Below are 20,166 nucleotides of genomic sequence, written 5' to 3' on the forward strand. Positions count from 1 at the left end.
ACTAGACTACTTTTGAATACAAACCATTATTCTCACCTCTACGATACGATATCGATATCAGTTGAATATAATATTGAAATTCTTGAGAATGTGATTAACTTGAGGGTGAATTGCTTTATATTGCACAATTTCATCAAGTAGCTTATGCTTGTTGATGCCATAGTAACAAATGTTGTTGAATTGTATCTACTTGTCAGTTCGATTCAGTGATTCTTTGCAAAACAGTAACTGTGTTCTTTGTGCGAAAACCCCAGTATGCCTTTCGCGTTTAGGCCAAGTGATTGCATTGATATGTTATTAATTTCTGGGGAATGTCAGAAAAACTGCCGTTAAGCACAACGTCTATACCAAGAACGTTTTCCAGACAGACCCATTCCGTCACGAATGACTTTTTCGAGAGTTGTAGAAAAATTGCGAACTGGGTCATTTCCTTCTACTATGAAGCATCGTCATCATACGAGATCTGTTAGAACTGAAGATTCAGAGATCAATGTGTTGGCTTATATTATTATTCATCCACATGTTTCTATTCGTACTCTTGCAGAAGAAGTCGGTGTGAGTAAATCTAATGTACAGAGAATTCTGAAAGAAAATAAATACCACCCATTCAAAATTCAGTTGGTACAAGGTTTGAAACCCACGGAATTTGAACGACGACTTGAATTCATTGCTTGTATTCAGGTAATATCACATGAAAGTCCTAACATATTCAGTCAAATTTTGTGGAGCGATGAATCGCGATTCCACAATAATGGAGTTGTGAATCGACATAACAGCCACTATTGGTCTCAAGAAAATCCCCACTGGGTCCGCGAAATTAATTTTCAATCTACTTGGGTTATTAATGTATGGTGTGGATTGTTCAATGGCCGCATCATAGGACCTTACTGTTTCAATGAAAATCTCAATGGATTGCGATATTTACATTTTCGAGAAAATGATTTGATCCAGTTGATGGAAGATATTCCCATAGCAGAACGACAAGGAATTTGGTGGCAACAAGATGGTGCTCCTCCTCACAATTCACAGGTTGTTACTGAACATCTGGATAGAACGTACCCAAATAGATGGATTGGTAATAAGGGTCCAATTCGGTGGCCGGCTCGTTCCTCAGATTTATCACCGCTTGATTTTTTCCTATGGGGTTATTTAAAAGATATTGTTTTCACTACTCCCCCTTTGAATGTGGATGATCTGAAAATGAAAATTCGACTAGCGTACAGTGATATTACGCCTGATATTATAAGAGCGACTTGTACGAGAGAAGTGATTCGACGTTTCGAAGCCTGTATAATATCTAATGGGCATCACTTTGAACAATTTTTATGACTTATTTCTAGGTACTTACCATTCTTATGAAATGATTTATCAAGTTATATTATTTACATTGTTATTAATTAAAGATTTGTTTTCGAATACACCTTTTTCAATTTCGCAATTGTTTCATATTCAAAATGATTCCTGGCTGAATTCCACAACTCAAAATTGAAACCATTACATCGAACACCCAAAATTTTGACTGATTTTCATGTGATCTGATGCAGAGAGAATAATTGTATGAGATATTTTTAAAAATAATAGTCGTTCTCAAGACTTTACATTTTAAGCAATAACTCAACAACGCCGTAAACGAATTTCAAAAACCAAACATGAAATGATATCAGAATTTAACGTAGCATCTGAATATGTAATGATATACAGGGCGTTCTATTTTAAAAAATGGAATTTTGGTCTGTAGCACCTACACCAAACACCCTGTATATTTAAAAATTATATCAAAATATAGCTCTCATGAACTCCTAGAACTTTTGTATGAAACATTTTTGTGTGATTGATGAATCCTCTGTTCTGGTTTCGACTGCGAAATTGTCTAAACTGTCTTGAACTGTGCCGAATCGTTCTTGCTCTCGAGGCTGAACTGTTGAGAACTGTTCCCGTTGCTCATGTTAGAGGTTAGAACACATTTGAACTGACTACAAGGATACGCTAAGCGACGGTCAAGAATATTTATTGGCACAAGACCTTTCGAAGGCACAATCAGCTGGATTTCCATTGGATAGAATGTAATTTCAAACTAATATAAAAATATCGTTTGGATCTTACTCATGCGGCCACTTTCAAAAGCTTTATGAATGTATAAGAAAGGCTTGATCCAAGCTGAGGTACTGGATTCAGTGCAAACGACTGTGTTTTCTTCTTTTTCCATAAATTGAATACCCGCTGTATCCGAACTGTTTGTGTGAACAAAAAGCCTCTCAAGCTGTAGCGATATTATTTATAGTAAAAGATACTTGAAAGAGTCATAAAATGATTTCCAAATTTTGAATGAATATGCAGTTATCATCATGATACGAACGAGTGCTAATCTTGTGTTTTTCGAAATTCAAGTACACATCTGACTTCGTCTGAACTTTTAGAGAACAAGATAAATAACTAAACATTATAGATAATTTTGATATATTTATATATATTTAAAATTCAGTATTGAAAATTCAAATAATTAGAGAGTAGGAGTGTACGGTGCCCATTATTTTATATTGCTCAGAGGTTACTATTCAGTGAACGACTTGTGAACTAAGCAAATATAACACCAGTTTGCGGCTCAAAATGTTTTCAAAATTGGACTTTGAAAAACGTAGAGAAATATTCACTCTCTATAAAGGAAACATGGAATGAAAATGTCCATCTCTGGGGCACATTAACCCCTTTGAGTATTTTATTTTTGACAGAATATTCTTCCATTATTTTTTGGCTAATAAGCTCTTCTAGTTCACCGAAAAGTGAAAAAAGATCTTTGGTATTAGATTACGGTTTTTCAAATAAAGAAGACCCGTCAACTGTGTGCTTGTCGAAAGCTAGTGTGACGTCAAGGGATATGTGCTTGATGGTACAGTATCAAACTCGTCATCAAGCGGAGTTTTGATTTTTAAGGTGTGAAGAGAATGTGTTCAGTTCATGAAAGTAGTTTACCATAGATGAAATTATTTATTTCTATGAGACTTTATTAGTCTTGTTCGATAGATGACCAATTTATTTTGTAGAAATTCATATTGAATATAGAATAACGAAAATAGCTTTTGATTTCTACTGAGTGTTTTATTTGTTACCACCGGTTCCGCTTACTTAAACCCTTTTCTAGTACCAGAAGTTTATAAGTGGTGAAATCAGAGGGGTCAAAGTTCTAAATGAGTTTGGCTGTAAATTGTTGATATAAATATTGAATGATATATGTATATGACAATTCAATGATTCAAGGTATACAATTCAGACAGTCACCGTAAGGTCTCCATTGGGACCTTCTGACCACAAACTCATTTCAGTGTTGAGTGAATTACCGATAAATGTTGGGGAACAAAGCCGCGCAAAGTTTGGCATTACGAATCAGCTAAATGGGAGGATATTCAAGACCATTTCCGAAATTTCCCCTTGCGAGATGTTTGTTTCAGCTCTAAAGATTCATCAGCTTGTGTTTCTGAAGTCACGGAAGTTATTCTATCATCCATGGATGCATATATTCCTTTATCAATGAAACGACCTTTCACCAGCAAAACTTGGTTCAACAAAAACTGCGAGTAAGCTGTCGCCTCCAAAAATCTCGCCTACCGGCAGTGGCGCAAAAATACCAGTGCCAAAAACCGAACTAGGTTTGTTAATGCTCGCAACAGCTGCAAACTTAAGATAAATGCAAGCAAGAACTTCACAATCGGAGAATTAGGGATAAACTGCTTGGCAATCCCAAAGGATCTAGATCCTTCTGATCAGTAGCTAAAGCTGTTATTCAGAATTTAACGGAATCCACAATTCCACCACTAATACAAGCGGATGATTCAATTACAACAACAGCCATAGAACAAGCAAATCTACTAGCTGAATAATTTGCGTCCCTCTCCACAGTCGATTTACTGGGAAATGCACTACCCACTAGTCTCACACTAGAATCCACAATGCTGGAAATTACTTTTCGACAGCGTCTAGTCAGACGAATTTTGAAACAGCTCAGTATCAACCAGTCGTCTGGCCCTGATGAAGTGCCCGTCATCGTACTTAAAAAGTGCGCTAATGAACTCGCACCAGTATATTGCAGACTTTTTAACCTGCCTTACAAGAAAGGGGTTTCTTTCTTGTTGGAAGACTGCTCACGTCCACCCTATTTCCAAAAAGGGCAAGAAAAATCTTTAAAATAACTATAAACCAGTCGTTGTGCTATCAGTTTTATTAAAAATCATGAAGAAAGACGTAAACCACCATATCCTCAAATATTTGGAAGGCTTCAAGATCTAGTACCCATATTTGGAATAATGCAATCAAGGAACATGGAGAATCAAGAGCTGTTGCGCTCGATATTTCTAAAGCCTTTGACCGTGTGTGGCATGAGGGTTTGCTGGCCAAACTTCGATGATATGGCTTGTCGGATCATTTCTGTGTATGGTTTTTCAGCTTCCTGAAAAAACGTTCCATGAAAGTGGCCGTCGATAGATATCTCTCGAATATTTTCACCATCAGCACTGGTGTTCCCCAGAGATCCATATTGTCTCCAACCCTCTTTTCATTGTATATCAATGACTTATTGGAAAAACCCAAGAATCAAACATATTGCTTTGCTGACGACAGCCCACTTATCTCGTCATTCCATTTGGATTCCAAGACATCGGCTATGGAGGCACATCTTCACGGGCAGCAGGTAATTTCGAATTGGGGCGAAAGTAACCAGGTTCAATTCAATGCCACAAAAACCCAGGCATCGGTTTTCTCCAAGAATATAAATATCTCCGAACCGGATATGATAATGTCAGGTCTGACAATTCCGCTTTCTGCTTCGATAAGTTTGTTGGGGGTTAAAATGGACACCAATATGTCTTGGCACTATCATGTCACTGAAATTGCAAAGACTGCTTCTCAAAAGCTTGGAACAACAGAACACCGAATCAGAAAACTGTACACACCTTAGCAACTTTTGATGCTTTATAAAGCTCAGATCAGACCTTCTTTGGAGTATTGTTTGCATGCATGGTGCTGTGCCTCCAAACATACCCTGAAGTTGCTGGATTCCATCCAGAAAAGAGCCATCCGCCTGGTTGGAGACGCGAACATCACGTGCAACCTTGATAGCTTGGAACATCGAAGATGTTCAAGTGACTTGGCACATTCGATTGTACCAGGAGCGGTGGAAACCTAATTTTTCATTGATTATAAAAAACGTTTTTGTGTTGAGGATGATGCTTTTCTGAAAATTGAAAAAGTGGACAAGATGAAATTATATTCCAATGGAATATAAAGATACATATTATTATTATCATATCATGAACTACACCTTACGATTTGATCTCCACAAACTTTATTCTTTAAAAATATCACGACATTTTTCGCTAACACAGTACTGAGTACTACCTGCTAGGTAAATCACTATGAAAAAGCTACGGTGCGAAACATGTCATGATATTTAAAAAAAAATAGGTTTGTTAAGATCGAATCGTAAGGTGTAGTTTATGAAATTACTATGGATTTTCATCAAGTAACGGCCGAATCAATGAGAAAAAAAAGCGTTGGTTGGGCTCACTCCTCATACCGTTAGGTAAATGCTTAATGTTCTCTGAGAAGATGTAATGAGCCCAGAATGTCAGCCATCTACATTCGTTCAGTCAAGATTTCTGCGTTATAGTGCGGGTAGCCGGGCATAATCTCTTGAGATTCGAACCGAGGTCTTCAATGTTGTTGAAGAAGATCCCTTGCGTGGGCCCCTCTTATGTACCCTTTACGTGAACGAACTAAGTTGAAACTGAGAATTAACGAAGTATTTTCTCCCAACATACAATTCCTAGCATGGATCACTTTCTGAACCAATAGCCACATTGTACGTACGATTTTTTTTATCTATTCAGATGACTTGTTAGAAGGTCAATGATTGAATGATAGCGAACCTAGCAACAAGTGAACGTATTAATTGAAGTTTTTCAAAAATATGGGTTATCGATAACCACAGCAATGATTTTATCGCCCCAAAATATTTTTACTGTAATTCATTCGTACAATATTTATGAAAAAATCTTGAGTAACTTCAGGCAAGAAAACGCTATCTGGTTAGTTGAAATTAATTGTGATGTCGAAGAAGTTGCGTTCGTTGTGGAAGTTGATGATAACGGCCCGGATCGAGAAGAGACGTATACAAATAACAGGCATCCTCTCCTACGAAATTGAGTTGCATGACAGTCCTCCTGGAATCCCCTGAAATATTCATTGCCTCTAGGAATATTTGGAATCGGGTGATCCATTTCTGCCACTGTGTTCCAATATTTGAAAAGTCTGTTCTTGTGTCAAAAAATCGAAAAGTGAAATTTATGTTTTCCATTTCCTAAGAAGATTGTTTTTGTTGTTGTTATTGGTTCTACGCCAATATCCTAATCGCCAATTTCATATTTTGTGGCTGAAGACTATCGATGAGAGATACATACGTACAAGAAAATGAAAATTTACAAAAAAAATATTCGAATAGTCATCTCTCCCAACTACTTACACCGTAGGTTTTGGGAAATGTTTGCCGGAAATCAACTTTTTCCTGGCTGATGCCACGCTGGATATTAAATTAGAATATTGAAATAGAGTCGACAGACATTTATGCAAGATATCTTAGGTTAGTCTCTCAGATGTTCCTCGTTCATCCAGCAGCAGTAGTTGTTTTTAAATAATTTTCCTTCTTTCGTGTAATTCAATGTTTATATGAAAGTAGCTGTTCCAGTTTGTGTCTGAAAGTTGCTTCTTTGCATGATCTACACATCTATGTATAGAGTTACTTCTTCTAAATTTGATTGCTTTCTTCGGAAGATAGAGTAGAAGAAAGCCAGAAACTTCCTTTCCCAAAAATTAATCACTCCTTAAAATATAGCCCTTCCAATTTGAACAAGATTCCTTTGGCTGGAATTGATTCAAATAAGCGAGAGAATGTCATTACATAAGTAGATCAAACTCATTCCGTGACATGAAGTCGTAATTTTATGAATGAATTGTTCATTTTTTCTTATAATGTTATCCAGATAAGTACTGAAGAGGCCCAACGCAAGTGTCTTACGGCAATACATCGATGTCTACCAGTGAGAATGACAGTGTTCCATCTAAGTGAAATTTTTACCTTTCATTTAGTATACAATGTAAGAATCCTGTGAATGATATATGATTCAATTCCATAGTGAATGTTTGGAATACAAACTGAGTAGAGAAAAGTGTTTTTTGTATAGTTCAGTGTTCATATAAAAGTATTTGTTTCAAAAAATATTTCTTCTTCTCTGAATTTCAATTTTTATATGAAACAAGCTGTTTCAGGAGGAATTTTTCTTCCAGTTCATATATGAAAGTTGCTTCTTTGCATGATCTACACATCTATGTATAGAGTTACTTCTTTTTGAATCGAATACTTCCTTTCTTTTTTCAAAAGATTACCACATTTTTCTGTATCAAGATGGAGTGGTAGAAAGCCAAACATTTTCTTTCCCAAAATTCAATCACTTCTAAAAATATAACCCTTTCAATTTCAACAAGATTCCTTTGGCTGAAATTAATTCAAATGAGCGAATGAATGTCATTACAATGTCATCAATGACAAAAGTAGATCGAAAAGTCATAATTTCATAAATGAACTGTGTGTTTCTTTTATAATCTTATCCAGATTGATACTGAAGAGGCCTAAAGTCTACGGTGTTGACAGTGTTCCATGTAAGTAAAAATTTCACCTTTCATTTAGTATATGGTGTAGGAATCCTGTGGATGATATCTGTTTCAGTTCCATAACGAATGTTCGGAATACACACTGAGTAGAGGAAAGTGTTTTATGTATAATTCAGTGTTCACATAGAAGTATTTGTTTTGAAAGAATTTTTTTTGTTTCGTGTAATTCAATGTTAATATGAAACTTGCTGTTTCAAGAAGGTATTATGGTCGATTATCTCGAATCAATGCTTCTGCAATGATTCCTATTTCATAATTAGGTGCCTACAACATTTTGCTGTTGGAGTTTTCTTCTTGGGTTTTCGTAATTAATGTTCCTTGAACTCCAATAATTTCACAATATTCTTTGAAATTGTTAAGCAAATTTTTGGAAATTGAACCAGCAAGTGGGTGCTATTGACTGGGGATAGTTTGCATTACTGACCGAGTTATCAGTCGATAGAGCTACTATAACAAAGGTTGCTCTGAGTAAAGTAATGGATAGTTTTTTGATGATCAAGCTAGGTTATCTGAATAGCTTTCAGTGGAACTTCAAAAATTTGGATGCTATATCTTGAACTTTGGTTAATTTATGTTTTGGCTTCGACTAAATTATTGCTACAACTCCGATTTTGACTTTACTGATTCTCATTTTGTATATTTTTTTGTATCATTTCAGAAATTATGAGTGGTTTGTTCAATTTGTTGAAGTGAATAAAATGATAAAATTAATTGATTTTCAAATAACCTTTCAACAACACATAGTCCATTTCAGTATCTGATAAAGCTCCTGTCTAAGTATTCAACAGCTATATAAACAAAAGTAATTTTAAATAACTTCAGTGTTCTTTTCAAAGAGACATTACTACAAGAAGAAAATGGTATCATTGAAACTTTTCACTTTTGTTGTGCTGGTATATACCGCAAATGGTGAGACTAACTTTACAATTGATTATTTGTAAAGATCGATTTGTAATTTTTGAAGTCATCAATATCGTTTTTCATATCATATACTCTCAAAATGTGGCCTAGCTTAGAAGTTTTTATCATTTTTCTGCATTGAAGAAAATTTTCTGATTAACTAAACTGGTCAGATACAAGAATGATTTTGTTTAATAGGTGCCTGAGGTTTATTAATGGCAATCACTAACGATTATTATTTTGAGTTATCATTACTATCTCACTGCAAGGTGTTTGTATTCACGTATATTTCACAAAGTATTATTCACCTAATGGGGTAACAGAGTTTCTGCATTGTGGTCCGAGGGGCAAAGGTACATGTTGTATAAATAAAATCAATATGTAAGCTTGACTAAATGCGTTGTTGGACAACATATACGCGGCTTCCTTGAATTTTCTCCTAAACCAGTGTTCCTCTTTGTGAATGATTTCAGTTTGAGTCCACTTGATATTATGTTGATGAGTCCAAACATGCTCTGCTATTCCGGATTTACTGGTTTCTCCTCGCTGTGTGCGTTTCTTGTGCCCAGCAATGCGAACTTTCAATGGTCTCTTAGTTTTACCGATGTATGATTCTCCGCACTTACCGGATACCCTGCGAGTGCGGATAATCATACATCGGTGAAACTAAGAGGCCATTAATAGTTTGCATTGCTGAGCACAAGAAACACACACAGCGAGGAGAAACCAGCAAATCCGGAATAGCATCATCAAGTGGGCTCAAGCTGAAATCATCCACAAAGAGGAACACTGGTATAGGAGAAAATTCAAGGAAGCCGCGTATATGTTGTCCAACAACGCATTCAGTCAAGTTAGCGAGAGATACGTAACATATGGAAATCTCTTATCAAGCGAAAAACGACCAACTCCCGCCAAACGGTCATCTTCCACTAAAACCAATGAAGAGGAAAGAGGGGATAGGTGAAAGATGAAAGCACCCGAATGACCTGTAAATAATCAGATTTTGGAAGAATAAGTCCAGTTATCACCCAAAGACGATTGTGGATACTAACAATCGAAACGTCGTGATGTAACTTGGTTTGGAATCTTTTAACTTTAACTTTTATTTTTATTTTTCATTTTTGTTAATACATTTTTTTTTATTTCAGCTTTTAATAATATTTCAATTTTTTATTTCCTGGTTGTAGCTTGTATGTTATTTCCCTGTAATTTCCGTTTTTTGTTTTAATAAAATTGTTATTTTCGGTAAATCGTTTATTTTTTTTTCAGGGATTTCAAATCAATTTATATTATATTAGACAATGGAAGTCCGAACTGATGAAATACATGTTACATGTTGCTTTCGTTTCATAAGGGATATTGAATGAAAGAGGGTAAATTTGAACGTGGGAAATTTTAGTAGAATTTTATTTGGTACGCGAACCTTTGATTGTTTTATTTATTTTAGACAGGTTGAGAATTCAGCTTAGATTAAGTTCATTTCAAGCTACGAGAGTGTTAGAAAGTGATAGCGAAAAAATTAAATAGAAGAAAAATTGTTAGATTATATTCGAGTATCAGTGTTTTTTATCCGGAGGCATAATAATATTTCAGCAAGATGGTGTATATATGCAATCAATGAAATTTAAACACTTCTGAATGCCGGAAAACAAGATGGCTTCCATATCAATTTCAATGAGTTGTAGATCGGCAAAATGAAACGAACAGACAGGAATATGTCCAACGATAACTAAATGTCAACGATAACTGTTTTTACCAAGAAATTAATTCTTGGTAAAAACGTATTCTGTAAAGAAAAAAATAAATTGAATTATCTCTGAACTAATATGGCGGACGTCCAATGCTTTTCCATGATATGAATATCAAACTTTAGAAGAAAAAAAACCAAAATGGTGGAAATTAAGGTGGCAGCCCAAAATTGCTTTGAAATTATACACTCATTACATATTCTATAATGTTATATTCACTAATTTTTATGAATTTTATTATTGAACATAAAATATTATGTGTATCTACAAAATTACTAGAAATTTCCGGTTTTATTCTGATATTTAAGGAAAAAAATAATACCATTGGATATTAGTTCAATCATTATTAGTTGCCAACTTTTTCATGTAATTTTATATTTTTCTCTTTACTGTGTACCAATTTTGATTATCCATTTCATTTATTTTTATTCACCAGCTGGAAAAGACTTAGACCTTGGTTACAAACTGGTAGACTGTTTTCAAAAAGCAATGATTCTGGGGATTCCTTCCTTGGGCTACAAGTCTCACGATCCCCTAATTATCTCAAGAAACCTGTATTGGACATTAGATTTTGGATTCTCTAGGTATACTTCAAACTTTTTTAAAGATAATTTGTGACATATTTCGGGAAATAACTCCAATCTGAAATAACAGTCCCCGAAAATTTGTTTCGAAAAAGCGAATAGTAATCGTTTTAATTTTTGATTTTCTAGTGCCTCTTTCAATGTCAGCAATATGATATGGTATGGGCTTCCTCAGTGGAATGTTACTGCTAAACAATTGACCGAAGACCATGAACCACATGTGATATTTGACTACAACATCCACTGGAACAAATGGCTACTTACTTCATTGTATAAAGTCGACATCGATGCTAATTCGAATCCTAGTGCACTGGAAGGAAACATGAAGTGAGTTCTGGTTGTCTTACTTTGTCCTCTTTTGAGCTCAGGTTGACTGATTTTCAGACTCAATCGGAAATAACGAAGTTTCGAACAAAAATAATCAATAAATTTTAATGAATATTGTTTACAGTTCAAATGAAGCCAGCCTTCAAGTATTTTCTGAAGAGCATTTTCATTACGAAAAAAATATTTTGTTGAATCAATAGTTATTATATGGCATTTCAGTTACACTAGTTGATATTCTTACTAAACTCGATCAGTAGTTAAATTCAAACAGAAAATATTTTAATGAATGTCTAAATATTAAAACACTCAATATTCATCTATTGCAGATGATAGAAATAAAAAATTAAATTTATGTACTGAAGGCTAGTTGGTCATCTTCAACACCATGCAGCCCAATTCTATCGAATATCAGTAGAAGTGTGTCATATTTTTTTTTTGAAAATAACTAAAACAAAATGAAAATTTTAGTGGAGCCACATATATCCACTATATACACTGAAAGTATCACTTTATGCAAAAAAGTAAAACCTAGTCTCTTCAAAAGTTACTGATTTTGTACTCGAGAGTCATTTAACATGTCCATTTCTTCCAAGTCTCCGAAAAGACTGCATTTTGATAATAACAATAATAATATCGTCTTCATTATCTTCTAATACATTTAAAGTAAATCAATCATGTCCAGTTCATTTATTATATGAAGATAAAAGGCGAAGTTCAATTTCAATTGCTCTTCAACTTAACCTCAAAAATGTCGCCTAGTACGCAAAGGAATTAACAAAAAGGATTTTTAAATATCTTAAAATATTATGACTATTTATAGATTTGTAATAGGTAGGTAGCTATTGGGTCGTTAATAGTTTGAAGATAATAAGGATCGTTTGAAATTGATATTAAAATTATTGAAGTCATCTCGTTTCATGGGCTCGGGAATGTCATTATAATTGCACAGATCTGGTAGCTGAAACTCCTTCTAAAGGATAGCAGAGTTAGTCGGCCTTTATACCTTACATTAATATTATGCACATCCGTTCTGAAAGTAACTTTCTGGTGTAAGTAAGACGGCACTTTACTATTAATTATTGTGTAAAACAAAGTTACAGCATGTAACAGTCTCCTATCGTTCATATTTAACCAGCCGGTATCCTTCAGTTTATGTGATATTCTTTCTCTTCTTCTGATACCAAAAATCAACCGTAAGCAGGAATTCTGTACTTTTTGTATCTTTTTCTTGAATTGGTTGGTTAAACATGGACCATACAAAACATCAGCATAATTGAATATAGATGAAACTAATGATTCGCACAAATTCGCCTTCACCATCATGGGTAGAAAATTAAGCGAATAATATGCACGCCTAATAAACTGATTAACCTGACTTCCGAATTTCAAGTCTTTATCTAAAATGATGCCCAAGCTTTTGGCTTCTGGGTCAACCCCAAGTACATGATCATTTACTACTACTTTCACAGATTTGCAAATATCATTTCTAGGGCCTTTTGGTCCGCAAACAATAACATTGGATTTACTACAATTTATATTCAAGCAGTGATCAGAAGCATTTTTCACAAATAATTTCAAGTCACTATTGATTTGAGTACACGCATTATCTATCATTTCAGGTGAGAAGCTATAATACAACTGGGTATCGTCTACATACAAATGTATATTACAAAATTATAAACATTTTTCAAGTTGAGATATTTAGATAGCAAACAAAAGGGGTCCCAAAATAGAGCCCTGTGGCACTCCACATATCAGCTTCAAATATTGTGAGCTGTTTCCTTCTATGGTAACCTTTTGTTGACGGTTGATGAGATACGATCTGATTAGTGATCTAGATCCTTGAGCTGGTAGAATCATTGAGAGTTTGTATTTTCCTGCCTGATCTTTGACCATAATGAAGCAAAAATGGAAGAGTTCCACTTCTAGAGCAGCTGGTCGGGATTTAGGTGAATTTGATTCAGTTCGAAGTCTGGAATTATCAGTGTCAATGAGATGTCATTACAGAAAATCGCTCAGAGAAGTCTGAAGGTTGAAAATTCATATGGGCTGACAAGTTTGCCAATCCATACCAAAACAAAATAAAAATTTCATTAGGAAATAAACTATATCTTTTTGTGGTCTCCCTTTGCTGTGGAGTTTGAGTAAATATGTGTTATTTGTATCAAAAAGTATTCGGGGGACTCATATAGATACAAAAAAAACATATGAGTTCCCACTCAAGATACTACTCCTAGTGAGTATTGTTACTAGAAGTATTACCCTTACTACTATTACTACCTACTACTACTGCGACAATGACTTCCTCAAGACCATGAAGAAGTTACAAATTTGAAATTTATATTTTTTTCAGCATCACTATGGATAACACAGACTGGTGGGGAAGAGTTAATTTCACGAAGCCAGGTTTCAATTTGACTGAACAAGTAAATGATCTCACTGTCTACTGGACTGCTGATCAAGTTGGTGTAAGTAAATTCAAAGATCATCAATTCATCAAGTTAAGTTGGTCGAAGGTATCTGAATAATAACTTTTATTATATTGAAAGAACGCTTATCAAAGAATTTCATCATCGCAAGACCTACGTCATTTTGAGATATATCGAAAATAGTAACATGTAAATCTAAAGAAATGAACTTTAAACGTTCAAGCCAGTCTCGAATATACCTACACAGAAGGTTGAATGGACTGACGCCTATCAGAAAACAACTACTTTCCTGGCTAATACCACGAAGGGCGTTGGATTATATCCGACAGGCGGGTGCTGGTTCCAAAATTGAAGGTCGACTCTTCCAGTTGTATTGCCAATTGCATATGCCGGAAATTTTCTGCAAAGATACCTGCACTGACATTCAACCTACTGTGTAGGTATATTCGAGACTGGCTTCAACGTTTAAAGTTCATTTCTTTAGATTTGTTTACTGCCAGTCTTCAAGCATAGCCCACTGACTAATCTGAAAACAGGCTTCTTTCAAAGATACAACTGAGTCCTTTCTAATGTACTAACGTCAGATCACTATTATTACTCTTCACATCAAAAACTACCGAAATAGTAATAGTAAATTCAAGCATATGACCAATCTGGTAATTATATGTATTTTCTCGATTACATAGAAAGAGGCTTGTTATCATTTCCAAAAGTTTTTGCAGATATACCTAATGTTGAAATTGTTTACTCGTACTCCATATCTCATCAACATATCAATAATAAAATTAAATGATAGGTGATCGGAGGATAAGCAATGAAGTGGTTTTCAATTCTTTTTGTAAAACGAGAGAGCTACGAAAACAAATGAAGGAATGAAAAAGTTTGTTTCTAAATGTTCTACTAACAGAAATTTCAATGTTACGAAAAAGTTCGAAGGCGTACATTTTTGGGTCTATCATATTGGAAAATCAAATATATTACTTTGCTGATGCCAGCACACTTGTCATTCCATTTGGATTCCAGGATATCGGCTACGCTGGAATTGCAAAGGCTGCTTCTCAAAAGCTTGGAACACTGTTCCCAACCAGAAAACTGAACACACCTCAACAACTTTTGGTGCTTTATATAGTTAGATCAGGCCTTTTTTGGAGTATTGATCACATGTATGCAACTCTGCCCCCAAACATACCCCGAAGTTGCTGGATTCCATCCAGAAAACAACCATTCGCCTGATTGGAGACGCGAACATCACATGCAACCTTGATACTCTGGAACATCGAAAAGGGGTTGGAGATTTGTCTCTCTTCTATAGATATAGCATCAAATCTAACAACCAACAACAAACTTTGTTTTCTCTTGTAATGAAGTACATTCCAAGAATATTTCAGCTCTTATAAATTAAAATGTCGTTATTAGGAACCCATAATCATAATCTTGAACTGATATAAAATGTCATTATTATATGTGTTCTTTCGTTTTCAGCTAAGCTTCACTGGATTAGGAGACATAGAAGAAATCGTTTCATCGACTTTAGGGTTCACAATCAAAAATTTTCTGAACTCTGGGGCTCTGGGAAATAAACTAGGAGAGTTTTTCCATACCAGGCTGAACACAAACTATTTCCAACAAAATGAGAAGATTGATGCTATCCTTGAATTTTGTCGAACTACTCCTTATCCAGATGGTCTTAAACCGAAACCATAAACCTGATTGTGATTATTATTTACTTTATGCCGAAACTTAAAATATTATTAATTTACATTTGTGCTACAATATTTTTGATGAATATTATTGAATTTTTTCGAACAATAGAATTAATGCATTGCAAAATATCATTCAATTACTCACCCTTTATCTGGCTATCACTCGATCTGGCTTCGCCTAAATAGCGAACATAAATTCCTACATTCCTACTCCTACTCAACATTCTAGATCATCCCTGAACAGTCTACAACGATGTGGAATATTCGGGAATAGTCTGGAACGTCCGGGTACATTCTGAAACATCTCAGACCATTGAGGAATGATCAAGGGAGTTATATGTTGTGTAGCCCACTATCTCCTATCCATGAAAAATGTATTCGGGAACATTCCGAAACAGTTCGAAATCGTACCTGATATATTATTGAATATTGAACACATGGGGTCGCTGATATGTATGGAAATGGTCGATTATCTCTTAAAGTAAGATAGCTAGCGGAAAATGTTAGGATACAAAAGATTTTGTGTTTTACAAAATATATCACACTGAATGAAAATTAAGTATACAGGATCAGTCAAAAAGAAGAAACAAAGTAGCTTTTTCTTTAATAGAACACCCTATATATTGTTTCTTATATCAATTCTGCTCGAAAGTCTGAACGAAATTGATATAGCACTTCATTTCCCGATTCAACCGTTTTCAAGTAATCTAATTTCGAAATTAACTTTTTACTACTGTCAAATTTACTAAAAAGGAAGCAAGAAATGATATTCATACACAAGGTGGAGTATGTGGATATGATTACAACTCAATTGTAATTTTTTTACAGAAAATAAAAAAGTATAATTGTTCGGGGTTGATAAAAATACATGAAACGATAGATATCTAGGATATTTAAAATTTTATGAGAAAGAAAGGAAACAAATTTTAATGAACAACAAATTTTTTTGGATTCCATTCAATAAGGTGCTTAAAGTATTTACCATTTACCTCCTAATGAACTCGTTGAACAAAGTTGTGAAGTGACGAGGAATTCCTTATTATTCCTTGCAATTCTTAGATATTTGGCCTCCTATTTTTGTAGACTACATTTTTCATGTGAACTCATAGAAAAATGTCAAGTGAGTTCACATCGGGAGACCTATCTGTCCATTCAATTGCTCCCCTGCATTCAATCTATTTATCAGGAAAAGTTTCATCTAGATATGCCGGTACCACACGCCCAAAATTTTGAGGAGCCCCATCTTCTTGAAACTATATTTGTTCTGCAGGAAAATTGTAATTATTATCATTCGGGAGTAATTGTCTAAGCACTGGAGTAATATGCTGTTTTAAAAGTTATGAATATCGTTCAGAGGCCAAATTTTCGTTTATAAAACAGGGTCCTATAATGTGTCCACCAATAATGCCATACCAGACATTTACTTTTTGTGGCCGTTGAGTGTGAACCTCCTCCATCCAATGTGGATTTTGGTCTGACCAAAACATACAGTTGTGTCGATTAACGTGCCCGTTTAAACAAAATGTAGATTCGTCAGAAAAAAATATGTTGTTGACAAAGTTGACATTTTCATTTAATTCATCCATAATAACTTCACCCAATTCCTCCCTCAATTCTGGTACCAAAAGAATTTTATATGGATGGAATTTTTGCAGTTTGCAAATTTATTTAATGAAATATCGACTCATGTTATGATTCAGAGCCCTCTGTTGTGCCGAATATAATGGATTTTCCACCACATCTAACATGACATTCAAAGAATTTTCTTCATTTGTATTGCTTACTGGTCTTCCTCTTTTTGATCAATCTTTGACACCCTCAGTTTCATGAAAAAGCTGCAATGTTTTTGAAACGGTTGATTTAGAAATGGATTCCCGATTGGGATGCAATTCATCGAAAATATCCACTACTAATTCAAAATTATAATCAATCAATCAAACTTATAGTCAAGATTCATTGTGATACCCAAAGTTTGACTTATTTTTATAGCAGAAAAATAAAATGTGATCTGAGAATTTTCGAATGTTATGATCAGAATAAAACGTTTTGAGATTTTCCCTTTAAAGTAGTATTCATGCCAATGACTTATATGAGATAAAACTGAACTGAATATCGACTCATCATTATTAACCGAACTCAAATTGGAATCCAATTTGCTGATAAATAGTTCAACTGGAATGAATAGAAATGAAAAGTATAGAATATATTTTCATTCGAAGACGAGGTATACTGTAAAGTAAAGTAGACAATTTTCAAGATACGATAGCTGTCACGTTTATTATTCAGGTTCAGTCCAAGTTTTCAATTCTGAATAAATCTGTCTCTACTAATTTGAATGGATTCTGTTCGTGATGATGAACTGAAACAGTCATATGACATGGAAAATGTTTGTACAACTTGTCATGTATCATTAAGATCCAAAACTGGCCTCAAAATTCCTAATGGAAATATTCACAAAACATTTTGTTGTCGAAGGATTCATTAATTGAAAATTCCAGTAATGACTCGAATAAAACAGGACAAGGCACATTATCATTATTCAAAAAATTATCTGCTTTGAAGAACTCTACTAATATTGTGAGGTGAATCCCCAGATCAGCTAGAATTTGCGTAGCATCCGTCTTACCTGAAGTCATCGATGAATGTTTAATGCAGAACTCATTTTCCAGTTCGGAAAATCTACTTAATTTCACATTCACGGTTCTCCTTATACAATATTCGAGAGAGGTGAGGAAAATATCTCTCACAACATTGATGAAGAGAAACATAAAAACGATTAATAACGAATCATCTGCTATTCCGCCAGCGATTGTCAAACGATTCAAAGTGATTATCTCAAAAATTATTTCGAATAAAGTTGGAGAGGGAGATATTTCATCTGCTATTGGGATTCTTATTTCTAACGATACTCTCGCTAATTATGACAATGATATATCAAAGCTCACTCTTACACATTTTCAAGCCGACTCAATATCGAATTCATCTGAACCTTTATTTGATCAAACAAGCAATTCAACGTTCCAAATTCCCGAACAACTTTTACTTGCAACAGTGAAAGCGTTGCGCACTGGATCGGTTGGAGGACTAGATGGCTTTCGCCCAAGTCACATATAATATAAGACCTCCTTAGTTACAGTGCTGGTAATTCTAGAGATAAACTGCTCACTTCTGTAAAAAATCTTTGTGATTTCCCATTATCTGGCGGAGTTAATCCAATATTTTACGGTGCATCTCTCTGTGCGCTTAAACAGAAAGACGGAGGAATACGTCCATTGCCATCGGAACTTTCTTCCACCGGTTAGTGACCAAACTAGGTTGTTTTCGGATCGAAGATAACCTTGGGTCCATTTTACGTCTCATTCAATTTGGCTTCGGTATTCCATTGGGATGCGAAGCGGTCGCCTATGCAGCACGGTGATATATCTATCAACATCCAAATTCGTTATCAAAAATTTACCTCAAGTTGCATTTTAAAAATGCATTCAATATGATTGACAGAAATTTGATGTTCAACGGTCACAAGAGAGTTTGCCAGACCTATAGCCTTTTATATATCAATGCTAAGGCTTTCCGAGTTTTTTGAATTTTGGTGAACATTTGAATGAATCTCAGAGAGGTGTCCAACAAGACGATCCTTTGGGACCTGCACTTTCCTGCCTGACCATTCAAAAGTGACTAGAAAACTGAATTCAGAATTCAACTATTGGTATCTGGAAGACGGATGCATTGGAGATGATATTGACCTTATATTGAAGGATTTGGAGATATTTATTAACAGTTCGAAACAAATTGGTCTTGAACCTAACTTCGATAAATGCGAATTGATTTTCAATCCAAGTCTTGAATCAGACTCTTTTGCCGACATTATGAAAGTTGTTTCTGGTATAAAACTCATAGAAAAATCGAAATGGGGACTACTTGGCGCCCCTCTCACTATGGAAGCTCTATGCGAAAGTTTACAGAACAAAATAGATTTCCTTGAGTCGATTTACAACTGTCTATACGATTTGCATACTTTCTTTTTTATTAAAATTTTTTTAGCCATTCCTAAAGTACTGTATATTCCGAAATGCTCTCCTATTTGGAAAAATCAAGTATATCTTAAAAAGTTTGATGATCACCTACGTATAATAATTGAAAATGTTACCAACAGCTTTTTCACTGATATTTCTTGGTCTCAAGCAACATTGCCTGTGAATCGCGAAGGGTTGGGTCTACGCTCAGGATCATCGCTGACTTTATCAGTATTCATGTCTTCCATCAACAATGTTTTACAATTGATAGAAACGATACTTCCAGTCTCTTTTGACAATATAAAACTATAGGCGAATCTATTTGGTTTTTCAAACCTAAAGTAATGTGCCTATGGATCTCAAATCACTTCAAAAAGCATGGGACGAACCTTTAGTAGGAATTGTTTCCGATTCCATCGCTTCATCCTTGTCATCTCCCTCTGAGAAATCTTGCCTCAAAGCCGCCAATATTGAAGAATCTGGTGCATGGTTAACCGAATAACCGGTTCTTCTTTGGGAACACTAATAAGATAATGATACATTCAGGGTAGCCATTGGACTCAGATTAGGCTTAGATATCTGTACCCATCGTAAATGTATTTGTGGTAGTTAGGTAAATGAAAAAGGTACTCATAGTTTGAGCTGCAGAAAGAGGGCCTTGATATCAGCCGGGATACCTTCTATCCTAGAACCACTAGGTACTAACTGTGATGGCAAACATCCTTATGGAATGACCCTAATTCCAT

The 20,166-nt window shown here is 34.8% G+C and overlaps 1 protein-coding gene across 1 annotated transcript; it reads left to right on the forward strand.

Moving 5' to 3' along the window:
* Positions 1-8,472: 8,472 nt before the first annotated feature.
* On the forward strand, positions 8,473-15,534 carry LOC111512694 (uncharacterized). The gene is made up of 5 exons (XM_023168840.2): positions 8,473-8,625; positions 10,801-10,948; positions 11,078-11,275; positions 13,629-13,743; positions 15,187-15,534. Exons 1-5 carry the CDS (start codon positions 8,574-8,576, stop codon positions 15,406-15,408), a joined length of 735 nt encoding a protein of 244 aa, XP_023024608.2. The 5' UTR covers positions 8,473-8,573; the 3' UTR covers positions 15,409-15,534.
* The last annotated feature ends 4,632 nt before the right edge of the window (positions 15,535-20,166 follow it).

Source organism: Leptinotarsa decemlineata, unplaced genomic scaffold (assembly GCF_025532065.1).
Source record: "Leptinotarsa decemlineata unplaced genomic scaffold, Ldec_3_MD MMD2_tig00000218_RagTag_RagTag, whole genome shotgun sequence".
Lineage (NCBI taxonomy): Eukaryota > Metazoa > Arthropoda > Insecta > Coleoptera > Chrysomelidae > Leptinotarsa > Leptinotarsa decemlineata.